The sequence below is a fragment of the Xyrauchen texanus genome, chromosome 15, assembly GCF_025860055.1.
Source record: "Xyrauchen texanus isolate HMW12.3.18 chromosome 15, RBS_HiC_50CHRs, whole genome shotgun sequence".
NCBI classification, from domain to species: domain Eukaryota; kingdom Metazoa; phylum Chordata; class Actinopteri; order Cypriniformes; family Catostomidae; genus Xyrauchen; species Xyrauchen texanus.
The window spans coordinates 21687574-21703513 of NC_068290.1; the positions used below are offsets into that span (position 1 = coordinate 21687574).

Genomic DNA, 15940 nt, shown 5'->3' on the forward strand with positions numbered 1-15940 from the left:
AGAGTGATATTTTACTGACAAAATCATAAATGATTAAATTATCTCTTGTACAGTAAACACCAAGTATTAAATAACACACTTTAATATTATGGATAGCCATATGTACATATATATAATAATTTTTTAAAAAAAACTACAAAAGTTTGGAATGGTCGGAGTCACAGAGTAACTCTTTTGGAAGCATTTGTGATTATGGTTGCAGGCCATAATTATTATAGGTAAAATTGAACTGGATCTAGTTGCTTTTTTCCAGGAACTGTCTTTGAGTGGCTAAGGCCAAAAATGCTACATAAAGCCACTACCCATCTATTTTTGCAGTTAACAAAGCCATGACTATTTACTGCTCATTTATTTCATAAACATTTACAGTTGTGCTTATGGTCCCCATCATTTATGGATGGCTGCCTTGACTGGGGTAACTAACTAAAAATATGAAAGCTTCAGAGCATTTGGGCTAGATAGCATAATATCTCTATATTGTAGTGGTCTCCTCAGTTTGCACAGCCTCCTGAACCGCTTCCTGAACATAGACTATGAACTGGGAGGCATCTTCACCCTGTGTGTACACTGTGACAGTTTTGATGCCTTCAATGTCATCTGAAGACACCACCAGATGATGCTCTTCTCCCAGGCCTACTGTTGCCTGCTGCAGTGCATCCTGGATCATCATGGCATGGTCGGTCTGCTGCTCCGCTGCCACCTAGGATGATGGGACAAGAGTATTGTTATCATTAAATTAATATATTTCAGACACATATGATTGTACACTAATTGGCAACTACATTAAAACCACTGACAGGTGAAGTGAATACTATTTATTTACTCGATGCAAGGGGTGGGATATATTAGGCAGCAATTGAACAGTTCTTGAACTGGGAGCAAGAAAATTATCAAGCGTAAGAATCTGAGTGACTTTGACAAGGGCCAAATTGTAATGGCTAGATGACTGGGTCAGAGCATCTCCAAAATGGCAGGTCTTTTGGGGTGTTCTCAGTATGCAGTGTGGTTAGTACCTACCAAAAGTGGTCCAAAGAAGGACAACCGGCAAAAGGGTCATGGGCACCCAAGACTCATTGATGCTAGAGGGGAGCGAAGGCTAACCTGTCTGGTCTGATCCCACAGAAGAGCTACTGTAGCACAAATTGCTGAAAAACTTAATGCTGGCCATAATAGAAAGGTGTCAGAACACACAGTGCATCACAGCTTGATGCTTATGGGGCTGTGTAGCCACAGACCGGTCAGAGTGCCCATGCTGACCCCTGTCCTCTGCTGAAATTGCCTACAATGGGCACGTGAGCATCAGAACTCGACCATGGATCAATGGAAGAAGGTGGCCTGGTCTGATGAATCACGTTTTCTTTTAGATCATGTGGACGGCTGGGTGCGTGTATGTCTTACCTAGGAAAGATATGGCAATAGGATGAACCATCGGAAGAATCAGGCCAGCAGATGCAGTGGGATGCTCTGGGCCATGTTCAAGTCGATGTTATTTTGACACATACCACCTAACTAAAGGTTGATGCTGACGACGTTCACCCATTTATGGCAACAGTATTCCCTGATGGCAGTGGCCAGTTTCAGAAGGATAATGTGCCCTGCTATACTGCAAAAATTGTTCAGGGATTGTTTGATTAACATGACAAACAGTTAAAAATTCCCCAGATCTCAGTCCGTATGAGAATCAATGGGATGTGCTGGACTAAAAATTCTGATTCATGGCGGCTCCACCTCATAACTTAGGATCTGCTGCTAATGTCTTGGTGCCAGATACCACAGGACACCTTCAGAGGTCTTGTGGAGTCCATGCCTCGATGGGCCAGAGCTGTTTGGGCGGCATGAGGGTGACCTACACGATATTAGGCAGGTGGTTTTAATGTTGAGGCTGATCGGTATATAATACCTATCTATCACATTATTATGAGTTAAATCTGAAGTCTGTAAATTCTGCACCACTAGTGTCAACTGAATTGCAAAAACAATGCCCCAAAACCTCTGGATGCTCAAACAAAAAGAACAATGTTTTGACAGTGCCACTGAGCCACAAATTAACCTTAAAATTGCTTATAGTTGTTGCTGCATATTAAGCTGGAATAGGAGAAAATATTTTCATGGCATAATGTTGATAACCACAAAAAACTATTTTGACTCGTTCATACTTCAATAAAAAGAAGTTACTATGACGCAATTACAATGGAAGGGACAAGATTAAATAATTATTTATGGTAATCAATATTATGCCACAAATGCAGAGCTTAACTTGTATTGAACCCAGAATATTCCTTTAAGGGTGCTTTCACACTTGGTTTGATTGCTAGGACCGAACACGATTTTGTATCCCAGACCAACTTTTCAAGTGGACTTGGGTGCAGTTCGCGGGTGTGCACCAGAGTTCGTAAAACAACGTTCACACTACTAAAACGAACCAAACTTTGATGCCATTTGAACTCGGGCGCGCACCAAAAGTGCTATAGTGAAAGCACCCTAAGGTCCTTCATCACAGTGATATTTTGGGTACACTACCAAGAAAATAAAATGGACAAATCTCAAGCAACAATCAACATCAATAATGTTTAGACTGAAGATGATGGTGTGTTTGACAAAGTTTTGGGAATTGTTTGCATTACACCACTGCAGCTCTCCAGAAGAAAAGGTCTGTCAGAATACAAATGTAATGTCTTTTAGAACTTGCCTGCTCCACAACAGTAACTGTGCCAGGAGCCATGGCAACCACAGAAGCCAGAGTGGCATCATGACTCTCTGAGCCCAGTTCAATTATCTGCTGGAGGATGTTCACAGATGTTGGGTCAAGTCTATCTGCAGCTGTGGCAGACACAACACCTAAACACAAAAGACAAGAGTTCAGCTGAGTTAAATTTAACAGAATTCAAGCAATTGTTTCATTGGAGCATGTCCTGACCATTCTGTGTATTGAAGCGCAGGTCCTGCAAAGCAGATACTGCAGCCTCTGTTCCTTGTGGATCCTCAGTCTCAGTAATATGAAGGTACTCCATGGCTGGCTCTTCCACTGACTCCACTACCTGAATAAACACATCAATAAGCTCATATGCAAATATAGTAGAATTAGTAACATGTATAATGTAACAGTTATACGCTGGTTTATAAATGAGAAAATATCTTATGAAGCTCAATTATATTAATTGGCTGCATTAATTTGCCTCCTTTCAAAACCCTATGGAATCGAAAATAGAGTTTTGTGGCTTTTAGTATAATGTTTGCACTCCTAAACATTGATAAAACATCCTTTTTAGCAGATATACACAAACAAAAATTATCTTCAGGGAAAATGAACCAAAAAATATGAATGACTCTTGCTGCACTATATAAATTTGTATCCAATCAAATGCTCTCTAAAATTAGTTTTCCTCTCCCTGCAACTGACCAGCAAGTAGCAATTTATGGTTCACTGTTGTTATATAACTAAAGCTAAATAACAAAAAGTTCCTGTTTTTATAAGTAAATAATTCATCACAGGACAGAAAACTGCTCGTAATATAGCTACATTTGACATGGGATGTATTTTTAACCGAGAATCACCTCCCACTGATTCAGACCAAGACTGTCATTCTCCACCACTTTGAGACCATGTTTGCTCTTCAGGTGTCTGTTCATTTCCCATTTAGTGCCATAAACATAATTGCAAACAGGACATTTCACTCCACCTGATAAACACACACACACACACAAGTTTATAACAACAATATGCACAGATGAGCCAAAACATTATGACCACCTGCCTAATTTGCCTTTGATCCTCCGAGTGCTGCCAAAACAGCACCGACCCATGGAGGCATGGACTCTACAATACCCCTGAAGGTGTCCTGTGGTATCTGGCACAAAGACATTAGCAGCAGTTCCTTCAAGACTTACCTAGCTCTATCACAGTTTCTGAAGTGGCTGCCCCTGTTCCAGCATTACTGTACTGTGTGTTAGGATGCTTCTTGTTATAGTGTCTTTTCAGAGAGCCTGAAATGTTGCATGAGTAGTGGCAGTGTGCACAACGGAAAGGCTGTATAAAGGAAAACATTTTGGACTGTTGTTAGTTGTAGGGTGTCTGAAAAAATAAAGTAAATCAATAATAGGTTTGTGATAAGCGTGACTAGAAAGATGTGTTCAGGAAAAAAGTATTTTCTGTTTTTACTTTGAAAGAGGCATGCTGCTCCATGTGACGAAGAAGATGTGGTCTTTGTGCAGCCGTGAAGTCACATTCGGTGCATTTGAACTGTTTTCCTATAACATAAAAATTAATAAGCAATTTTTCCATTAGGGATTTCTGATCTGATAGCTGTGCATTGTTTATGATACCTATCAAAATAATAATAAAAAATAACATGAATATTTAATGTCTAATGTTTAAAAATTGTCTTTTAAGCAACATTAGTCAACTTAAAATCAAAATTGACCTTATTTACTTTCTTATTACATAGTCTCGGTCTTACTGAGCACAATTCATCTGTGCATGTTATTTCAAATAAATTTAAACACACATATATATCTTTACACATTATATAACAACCTTTTTTGCTATGTCACCAAGCCTCCTATTTTAACCCCTCCCCTCCAACAATCTTCATGATCCAATTAATTCCCACTATATATAATTAGGTCCCACTCTACTTTTTTTTTTTTTTTGAGTATTCGGTTTCACTAAAAAAAACAAAAAAAAAGATCGAGGAAGCAAAATGGGTTGCGAATGCCATTTCATGCTGTTGTTAAAGGGATAGTTCTCCCAAAAATGAAAATGTTCTCATCACTTACTCACCCTCATGCCATCCCAGATGTATGACTTTCTTTTTCTCAGTTCAGAATTTTGAAGGTCCAAAAAGCATATAAAAGCAGCATACAATTAATCCATAATACCTCAGTGGATAAATTAATATCTTCAGAAGCCATATGATATGTGTGAGTGAGAGACAGATCAATATTCAAGTCCTTTTTTTATGATAAATTATACTCACCAGTAGGTGGTGATATGCACAAAGATTACGAATCGCCAAAAACAAAAGAAGAATGTGCAAGTGGAGATATATAGTAATAAAGGACTTTTTATACTTATGTTTTATGTTTCTCACCCACACTTTATTTAAAATTTAACCACTGGAGTCTATGGATTATTTTTATGCTGCCTTTATATGCTTTTTGGACCTTCAAAGTTCTGGCCACCATTCACTTGCATTGTATGGACCTACAGAGCTGAGATATTCTTCTAAAAATCTTCATTTGTATTTAGCAGAAGACACAGAAGTCACATCTGGGACAGCATGAGGGTGAGTAAATGATGAGAGAATTTAAATTTTTGAGTGAACTTTCACTTTAATTATGTACATGAACTCAAAAAACACTGCATGCACAGTAAGAGACTTACCATCAGCTGTGTGCATAAGTTTATGGCTCTTCAGAGTGCATTTAGACTTGAACTTTTTCCCACATAGGTCACAAAGATGTGTTTTCTCAGTACTGTGTCTGTTCATGTGAGCCTTGAGGTTGCTTTTACTTCTTGTTGCGTAATCACACAATAGGCATTTGTACGGTTTCACTCCTGGAGATATGAACAGAGCAACATAATTACACTAATGTAGTTGCATTTAGTGGATAAGTTCAACAACACAGTAAAAAAAAGAGACTTAAAACCCACCTTCATGTGCCCATATGTGCTGCTGCATATCTGCCCCGTTCCTTGTGAAGAAGCAGTCACAGTACGGGCATTTGGAAGCACGCTTTCCAATCACCCCCTTCACATGTACACGTATTCCCAACGTCTCTGAGATGTAGTTCAGTGACACATCTGTACAGCAAGAGAACATCCATTACTTCAATTCAGGGCTCTTCATGGACATTACAGAGCATTTCATTAGTGTTCTTACCTGGATGGTTACTTTTGATATGAGATCTAACTTTGTCCTCTGCAACAGACTCCTGACATACTGGGCATGTAAAACTTTTTTTGACCTAAACGAGATATTAATGATCAAGAAGGCAATTCACGCATTTTGACAGTATTTCAGAAAGATATAGACTGCCAGCACTCACTATGTCCGAATGAGTTTTAAGATGCGACTGAAGCTTGTATTTATCAGGCGTGCAGTACTGGCATCCCTCAGAGGGACACTTGAGTAGAATGTCAGAATGTCTCTGTATGACGTGCCGCTTCAGGCAGTTTTTAGTGATGGAAGAGTAACTGCACTGAGAACAGTAATGAAGATGTTCTTTCGTGTGTGTTCGCACATGCATATTGAAGTGTACCTGATACCAGAACAGCTTACCTGTGGAGAGAACATCATGGAGACATTGTTAAAATAACAATGCATGCTTGTGGGGATGGAAATCATTATATAAAAAAAACTTGTACTTGGAGATAGAAGTTCATACCACAGTATTCACATTCAAGGTCTCCATAACATTTCCGAATCCTTTCAAAAACTTCCATGTTAAGCTGTCGCTTTTGCATCTGATCTATAATTTGCCTGAAAGCAGACTTTTCCTCTTGCTCTGAACTGAAGTCCTCATCACCAGTTTGCTGAACAATTGCCTCTTCCTCAATTTGAGGAACTGAAATGGATACGGTTTCCTTTGTCATTATATGCTCATTAGACTGGACTTTTGCTATATCAGTCAAAGAACTACTTTCTGAAGGCATGGGTCCAGTTTCTTGAGCAGGATTCTGATCCTCTGCCACACTGCACTCTATTTTAAGTGTATCATCTTGGAGTCTCTGCTTATTTATTACATCTTCACAGGATATCTCTTGTGTTTGTGCTATTGCAGATGGTTCTGTCTCATTGGCTGGACAATCTTTATGAGGAATCCCCTCTTGTGAGTTCTGAACAATTAGTTCTGAATCCACATCTAAACTACCAGAGCTTTGAATTTGAGGCTTCTCTTGTTTAATGCAACTCATTTCTGTGGTTAACAGCTCCTGGGCATTGAGCTGAGACAGCTCCTCTGTGATTTCAAGCTCATCCTGACTCAACATGTCCTTCTGAATATCATCGCCTGGCTTGAGCAGACAAAAGCTGGACTTGATGGAGTCTGCAAAAGATGAGGTCTCGTCTGTTTCTGGGTGGAGCTCTCGGAGATGGGACCTCAGTTGCACTGAGCTGACGAATTTCTGCTGGCAAATGGCACATACATAGATGAAGGGGTGCTTTCGGATATGGGCCTGCAAGGCCTGAAATTTTGTTGAGCCGTGATCACATAACTCACAGCCAAAGGGTCTCTTGGTGCCATGGACCATCATGTGACGATCACGCTCAAGTTCATTTTTGAACTTGCGGTCGCATATTTGACAGTTGTACAGAAGCTGTCTTTTGCCCTCCCTGGTTTGGAGGCTGTACTCATCATAGGACTCCTTTACCTTCTTATCTTCCATGTCGTGGCTTTCACGGATGTGTTTAAGAAGGTTCTTCACATCAGAGTATTTCTTTTTGCAGAAATGGCAGTGCTGCTTAATTTTCTTGTGCACTCGCTCCACGTGAACTTTGAGGTGTCCTTTACTCAGGCAGTTAAATGAGCACTGCTCACAGCTGAATTTCTCCCCGGTGTGCTTGCGCATATGAACACTGAGATTAGCCTTTATAGCACTGGCATAGTCACACTGGGTGCACTTGAATGGTTTCTCATTGGTGTGGATTCGTAAGTGGGCCTGCAGTGAATGCTTGAATTTGAAGACTTTATTGCAGTATTCACAGGTGAAGATTTTCAGCTGAGTTTGTCCTAACCTGTGTCGAGAAACATTATATGTAATTATCAATGTACCAAAAATACCATCATTTTATACAACCAATTGCTTTTGTTGCCTTTAAATGGATAGTTCACCCAAAAATGAAGATTTTTAGAAAACTATCTCAGCTCTGTAGGTCCATACAATATAAGTGAATTGTGGCCAGAAATGTAAAGGTCCAAAAAGCATATAAAGCAAGCGTAAATGTAATCCATTTGACTCCAGTGGTTAAATCCATATCTTCAGAAGCGATATGAGAAACAGACCATTCACCAAACAATTCACTTGCATTATATGGACCTACAGAGCTGAGATACTTATCTAAAAATCTTCATTGTGTTCAGCAGAAGAAAGTAAGTCATCCACAGCTGAGATGGCATGAGGGGGAGAAAATTATGTGATAATTTAAATTTTGGGGTGAACTATCCCTTTAAACTCATGCAATAATTGTTTAATTAATATAGTAATACACTCTACTTTACTACTTCATTTAATCTATATGCTATATTTAAATGAGTAAAATTTAAAGGTAAAAATGTTTAACCTGTTTGATTTGAGGGGCACTTCAAAAGCAGCTTGCTGAATGGCATATTCCTGGTAACCCCTTTTCAATGCTGCCTCCTGGGAACCTGCAGCTGCATCCGTCTGAGTAGGTGGCTCAGCTGGGGCCGCTTCAATAGGAACTATTTTTGAGGCACCTGCAATAACAACATTTACAGTTAGTTAACATAAATATTTTATATCGTTACCTCATATCATGTAAATGTCTTACCAGGAATGGCCTCAAGACTGGTAAGGACCACACTAATGATAGGATTTTTGTTGCCACTTGCTGACTCTGGGTCCTTTGCACTGGAGACCTTCTCTGTGCGCATTGCTCGAGCTTTCTTTGGCATCCGCTCGTTGTCTTCCTCTCCATCAGTCATTTTATTTCCATCAGTATTATAACCTAGTCAGAGTTGGCATGTGAGTAATTAGTATCTAACATGAATAAAATCAGGTTTGTTAAATGTGTTCTATATATGGTGAACTGATGTTTTTTCTTCAGTTCTAGGGTTCAAAGTATTTCCAAAGACAAACAAAAACTTGTGGCATACATATACCATAACAGGCAGGAAAGAAAATAAGCTATAACAGTTATTCAAGTAAATGAGTACCATTGCTCTCTTCCTCATCAGCAACCTCTTTCAGTCCTACAAAGCAAATGTGTTTGGAAATTTGCCGCTTGTTGCTGAACTTGCGATTACATTTCTTGCACTCCAGACCACTGCCATCCTCACTTTGCTCTTCGACAACAGTCCCTGATTGGATATTAGTGGACTCTTTCTCCAGCTGATTAGATGATTTGTTTAAGGTAACCTCTTCTGGCTGGACTTTCTTAGTGGAGCCTTTTGGTCGTCCACGTTTTCTTTTCACAACAACATCTGCAAGGTAACAAAAAACTATTTTATCCTCAAATACTAGACGTTTTCATAATATTATTTAGTAACAGCTTTATCATTACCACAAAATAAACAAAGTTTGAATCAGCTTAAAATCACACAGCCAGTAATTAACGAATGTCACCTACAGCCTTATTTTTAGTTCCCAATACAGGTACAGAGTACCTATACTTTCAATATTCAAAGCTGCTTACCTGAACTGTGTGGTTGCTCAGTTGTTAAAGGCTTGAGCGCTATAATAAAAGTGTCAGGATCGCCACCTTCACTGGTGTGAGTCTCAGTAACATGAGACAGGAGCTTTGATTTATTGGGGGAGAACAAGTTGCATATTTTGCACATGAAGACTGAAGCACCTTCTGTAAATACAAAAATAGGAGGTTGTGTCCTCTCCATCATTCAGTGTGTTAAAAGAACTTAGATCTAGGAAAAGATACTTTTTAAGATATTTAAGAAAGAAAACTGTTTAGAATACAATTTATTGCATTTAATTTGTTAAACTTGTTTCAGAAATATGTCCGGTCATCCAAGTGATTTTACAATGAAGCTATTTTGCACCCGCCACCTAATCATCGATTTTGATTAGCTATTAATTTATTAGCAAGTATGATGACACATCATGTAGTTCTGACCTGGAAAAAATAGCAAGTTTCTTTTCTTTTTCTCCCAGATTAAAAAATAAATGCTAAGAAGATAACTACAATTTTTGGAGTCATATATTTTCAAGGACTTATTATTTTCATTCACAACAAGCTTTGAATCTCACTACTAGCTTTAATTTGATATTATGAAGTATTCATTATAAGGGCTCAGTGACAATCTGATGATTCACCAGCATGTTTTTCAAATTGAGCAGAATTTTTTAAACTCTTTCAAATTAGATTTCATCATTGACACTGATATTTAATGTATAGTTCTACCAAAAATTCAAATTCTCTCATACAAGTCTGTATGACTTTCTTTCTATGGCTCAGCTCTGTAGGTTTACAATGCAAGTGAATAGTGACCAGACCTTTCAAGTTCTAAAAATCACAAAGGAAATAAAGAAATCTATATGACTCCAGAGGTTAAATCCATGTCTTCAGAAGTAATATGATAGGTGTGGGTGAGAAACAGATCAATATTAAGTCCTTTTTTAGAAATCTCAACATTAATCTTTACATTCTGAAAGTGAAAGTGGAGATTTATAGTTAAAAAGGATTGAAATATTCTTTTTCCTCACCCAAAGTGATTGCATTGCTTCATAAAAAATTTAAACACTGGAGTCTTATGGATTACTTTTATGCTGACTTTGTGATTTTTGGAGTTTAAAAGGTCTAGTCACCATTCACTTTGCATTGTATAGACCTACATAGATGAGATGTTCTTCTAAAAATCTTCGTTTGTGTTCAGTAAAAGAAAGAATGTCATACATTTATTCATGAGGGTGAATAAATGATGAGAATTTGTATTGTGGGGTGAACTATCCCTTTAAAAAGCATGCTGATTCCTATTTAGAGTATGAAGCAATGCAGTGTTGATCTCGAATTGAAATAAGATGTTTGTTTTGAATACCAGTTACTAAACTGACACTTTTTTCAAGAACAAAAACGTGCTGTTTAATGTCTTTAATTATACTGTTATTGCTGTCTAAACCCCAGTTTACCAAAGGAAAACAAAGATATTATCTGTCATCTAACTGGGTTTTGTAAACTCAGGACCAGTTTCGTGTTTTTCTCGTAGGCACTGGAATTAGACTTCATTTAACAAGCTTGCTAAAGGTTAAACTCACAGAGCTGGAAAGAATAACACCGATTATAAACAATGGACATAAATATGCATTTCTGAATAAAGCAGCTTACGAGCTAAAATTGCGTTTACTGATATAAGTTACTAGTTTTACCTAACTTATGAGATTCCTTATCGAATCATCGGCACTAGCCGTTTCCTCTGAGCGCTGAAAACCGTACAATCCTCTTTTTGCTTACCTGCATGCACCGGGTCCATTCTTTTCAAATTAACAATGGGTAAAAACGCACAGAAATCGGTTTTGATCTTTGTTTTTATCTCTACAGCTCGATTTAAACGCATTCATTATACTTAAACTACTTCTGCAGAGGTTTCTGACGAATCTGCGATAACAAATATGGCGGATGGTTCTCAGTCTTCAAGCGAGCATGTCAGTGTACAAACGTGCGCCATCTGCTGCTTGGAGTCCATTTGAAATTATTGCGTAGAGTGAACTTGCCGTGCTATTCAAAACAGTAATATGACATTCAGGCATTTTCCCGCAAAGTGAAAATGGTTGTTAAATTGCAACGAAAACGCGAACCGAGTTATAAGCAAATACACAGTGAACACGGCAACACTCTGGCATTGTGTATCAGTATAAAAACACACCAACCCCTAATTATGAACATCAGTTAGGCGAATATTAACTCTACAACACAACAACAAATAATAAAACAAATTATTATAAAAATACACATTACTCTAATTAGTAAGTTTAATAATAATATGTTTATTTGGGGAAAATATATCATTCTTATTGAAGCAGATGAACAAGTGTTTTTACTTTATCCACAACCATTAATGTCTTCCTATATCACAGAGCTTCTCCAGTCAGTCACAGCAAACACCCTCCCCCCAGCCTTTTTTGCAAATTACAGCTGAGTGTAGGATGTTTACAACGACTACAATGGAATATAACAAAGTTTACTATAAAGACAAGTTGAGAGGTGACACATAAAGGTCAAAGCATTTCTTATATATAGTCATGTTATTAAGCAAGGTTATAATTAGACATGTCAGGGATGTCAGTGATGCATATTGATCCCAGATCGAGGAGGAAAGAACTGGACGATGGCAGCAAACATCCAACTGAAAGCTTCTTATTTTATATACTTAACACAGCTTCCAGTCGGGGATGTTTACAGTCATAAACAACCAGCATGAAAAATAAAATGTAACTGAAAATCATTAATAAAGTGTAACAAACAAATTTGATTAAACTGAACAGTAAATGGAATCTACGAAACTGTGATTGGTTTGCTGCCCCCTACAGTCCTTATGAGAAATGAAAATACAGCAAAAGCGGAGTTGAAAGTTAAAGGTCCTTCACGTCAATGACAAAGAGACCGCGATGAAGACCTTGGTCTTAACACAGACATTTAATACAAACAATTACATAAATATATGTGAATAAAACACACATACATTCACCATAAGTTACTATATATATAAAAACAACAATTGGAAGTGCAGTGTTTTCACATGAGCATCACCTTAAAAAAACACAGCCATATGCGACCCGAGTTTAAGCCAAACAAAACAAAAATACTAGCATGTGTGGACTGGCATTGGTTCACTCTTGTTTCTTTGCTTCGGAATGAGAAAATCTGTCAAATTTGAGACAGACTCGGCCCCTAAACACCACATTAAAAGAGTTGCCATGATGAGAAGAACTTGAACCAAGTAAGCTCACGCTACTACCAGCTACCAAGTTCGGTGAAGAGGAAGCAAGCAGTCAAATCCTAGCTGTACTGCATTTTACCCTCACCAAAGCCTTGTAAAGCAATCCAGTCGCTTTGTTTGTGTCCAACACAGCATTGATAGTAAGCAAAAGTCACCGTGCTTCTAAACGGAAAACCCCACTGCTAACTAACGGTAGCTATGCTCCAATTTACAGACAAAACTAGCATGGACTGTCCTTTCCGTCACACCAGTACTTCATTACAAATGGTATCCTGTTAAAATTAAACAAACCACAAGCGTTCATACGATAACGCGATTAAGGCACAGTTTATTACTGTGATTTCCTCCGGCGTTTGCTGCAAAAAAACATTTAGTCTCCGCCATTCCGAGCCCGTTTCCTTCGTCTCTTGCCTGTCTTTAGTTTGACCTTTAGTTACCCGACACTAATATTGACGTAATTGTCATGGTAACAGGATCCCGCCTTCTACGTGTGGCCGTATACGTCCATGAAAGTTGCTGATGATAGAGGGGGAAAAACCCCTGGATAATCTCTTTTAAGTACTACACAAAATGTACCCTTGTAAAGCAGCTTTATCGACATATATGGAAAATGACAACGAATGTATATTTTGTGGTTTAAATGAAGAAGACTTATAACGAGTTTATTTTAAACTCATTTATTTTATAACAGCATCCTCAAAATTCTGGTGTGATGTGAGCTCCTATTTTTTATTCACGGAAAATTAACTATACTTTATCTCTGCCTATACAAAAAAGAACAAGATGATGGAGTGTGTTGTAAAATTTTACAAAACAGATAGTTCCGGTCTTCAACGCTGATTGGTCAACAGCCATGCTTTAGTCATGATAATGCACAGCTCTGACCTGGAATACTATTTGTCTCCTTTTGAAGGCTATGTCCTCCAGAGGTCGCATTTGTCTGCCGCATATACCATCGAGGTGGTCTCATTTCAGAAAAGCGAGTAGGACACTTCGAATGCAGCCTTCGAATGCAACCTTCTTTCGCATGAATTCGGAGGATGCATGAAGGTGTATCCTTCGTGGGCAATCACAACCCACAATTCTTTGCTTCAACGGAAATTAATTTTTTTTGTCTACAAATTTTTTTTACGGCAATTTGTCCATAAATATGATGTTCAAATGCAAGTTATGTTAATTCCCAAGTTGAAGTACCTCAGTAGATGGATGTAGAGTATGTAATATGTATAATTATAGTAATATATAATTAAAATAATGTATTTGACTAAAAGTACACCTGTAAAATCTATTTTCTTTTCTCTCTACATCATTATAACTCTCGAACACTCGCCTGTTCTCCGATACACCATAGTCTGGTCCTCGGCCACTCTTCCACCCTCTAGTGGATGACAGCCGTGCCTCCCCAGGCGGATCGGACACAGTCCTCCAGCCCCTGGGGGACGGAATGCCCTGCCGCGTTCTCGGGGAACAGAAGGGGTCTCCTCGCCCCTGGCAGCAGTTCTCCCCCTTGCAGTCGGCGGCCATTCCTCCACATCCAGGTGGCCGGTCTCCTCCGTTGGGGTGGATGGTAGTGGCGAGAACTCTTCTACAGCGTATCCCACCTCCTTCCCGGGTTTTGGCACCAGTGTAAAGGAGTGCAATGGAAAGGATGCGAGAACCGGCTTGACAATATAAATAATAGTTTAATGAAGAAATAAACCAAAAGACACAAACACACACATAGGACGGGCAGCTGCCGTAAACGTTCTCTCTCTGTCGCACCACCATCCACAGTCAGCCTTTATCCCTCTAGTAGGCTTGATTAGCCTGATAAGGGATCGGGTGTGTAAAATCACGACCCAGCACCGCCCTCCGCCCTGTCACATATTCCATTAGATTATTCAATGTCAGTAACGTATTCTAAATACTTTAGATTACTTCTTTAGCACTGGTAGATTTTTTCACTTGTTTTGACTATAAAAACAGTAAGACAAAATACACATATTAAAAATACATTCTCTGGAAAACCTAAATATCTTATGCAGTGTTATTTCTAAAACAAGATAAATTTAATTTATCTTGTTTTAAGGAATGTGACAGGGTGGTGGAGGGCGGGGCCGGGTCGTGGTTCCCACACCCGACATCTAATCAGGCTAATCAAGCCTCAGAGAGTAATAAAGGCCGACTGGAAGCTGCAGTGTGACAGAGAGAGAGATTTGTGGACAGCTGTCCGACACCTGTGAGTTTGTCTTTTTGTTTAGTTCTTCATTAAACTATGATTTATATCGTCAAGCCGGTTCTCGCCTGCTCCTTTACCTTAATCCTTTTATACTGGTGCTGAAATGCAGGAAGGAGGAGGGATGCGCCGTAGTAGAGTCCTCGCCACTTCCACCCCCCCAACGGTTACCAATGCCAGGGGTGGTGGAGACCCCTACTGTCCACCAAAAATGCGGCGGGGCGTACCGTCCACCAGGGGCTGGAGTTCTGCCTCCGATCAGTCCGGGGGGGTGCGGATGTCATCCATTAGAGGGTGGTGGAGCTACCAAAGCTACGGCATATCGGAGAACAGGCAAGTAAGTGTTTTTTTTTTCTCTCTTTCTTCCACTGCCACTCCATGTTGGCCTTTATTACTCTCTGAGGCTTAATTAGCCTGATTAAGGGCCGGATGTGCGGAATCACGACCCGGCCCCACCCTCCGCCCTGTCACAAGAATTGTTTTTATCTTTTTACAGGAAAACAATAAAAAAAAATTATCATCAAGAATATGATTTTTGCCCTAATATTAAAGGTCTTACTAGAAAAAAAAATTAATTATGATCCAACGTGAATTTTCTTGAAAAAATAGGATTTTGCCTGGTAACATGTGCATGTAAAAAGGATAGAAATAACATTATATCTTAGCGTAAAGCTGACAATTCCTATTTCTTGTGCTCCAAACTTAAAACGTACTTCTCTGTCTGATCGTATGAATGTAACACATCATAAGAAAGTGTTTCACCACTGTTCAAATTCACTTTGATCACATAATTTATATGTATAAATGTTTTCCATCTGAAAGGATTAAATATTAAATTAAACAAATGACAATAAAATGCAAAGTAATCTCTTCAGTAATCAAAATACTTTTTGAATGTAACTGTACATAATTACCAATTATTTAAATTATTACTGTAGTGGAAAACAGTTACATATATTTTGTATTTTAAATATGTAATCTTGTTAAATGTAGTCCGTTACTCAACAACCCTGGTCCTAATGAAGTGCCAGATGTGGTCTTCTGCTGTTGTTGCCCATCCACCACAAGGTTATCTGAGTTACCGTAGCCTTTCTG

The 15940-nt window shown here is 38.7% G+C and overlaps 1 protein-coding gene across 1 annotated transcript; it reads right to left on the reverse strand.

The window, feature by feature from the left end:
• Position 1: 1 nt before the first annotated feature.
• Positions 2 to 11614, reverse strand: LOC127655992 (zinc finger protein ZFAT-like). The gene is made up of 16 exons (XM_052144104.1): positions 11145 to 11614; positions 9375 to 9536; positions 8896 to 9162; positions 8511 to 8687; positions 8283 to 8436; positions 6388 to 7736; positions 6049 to 6281; positions 5883 to 5967; positions 5654 to 5803; positions 5384 to 5557; positions 4160 to 4248; positions 3889 to 4027; positions 3556 to 3680; positions 2918 to 3038; positions 2690 to 2838; positions 2 to 700 (listed from the first exon to the last, which is right to left on the reverse strand). Exons 1-16 carry the CDS (start codon positions 11245 to 11247, stop codon positions 473 to 475), a joined length of 3705 nt encoding a protein of 1234 aa, XP_052000064.1. The 5' UTR covers positions 11248 to 11614; the 3' UTR covers positions 2 to 472.
• Positions 11615 to 15940: the final 4326 nt, after the last annotated feature.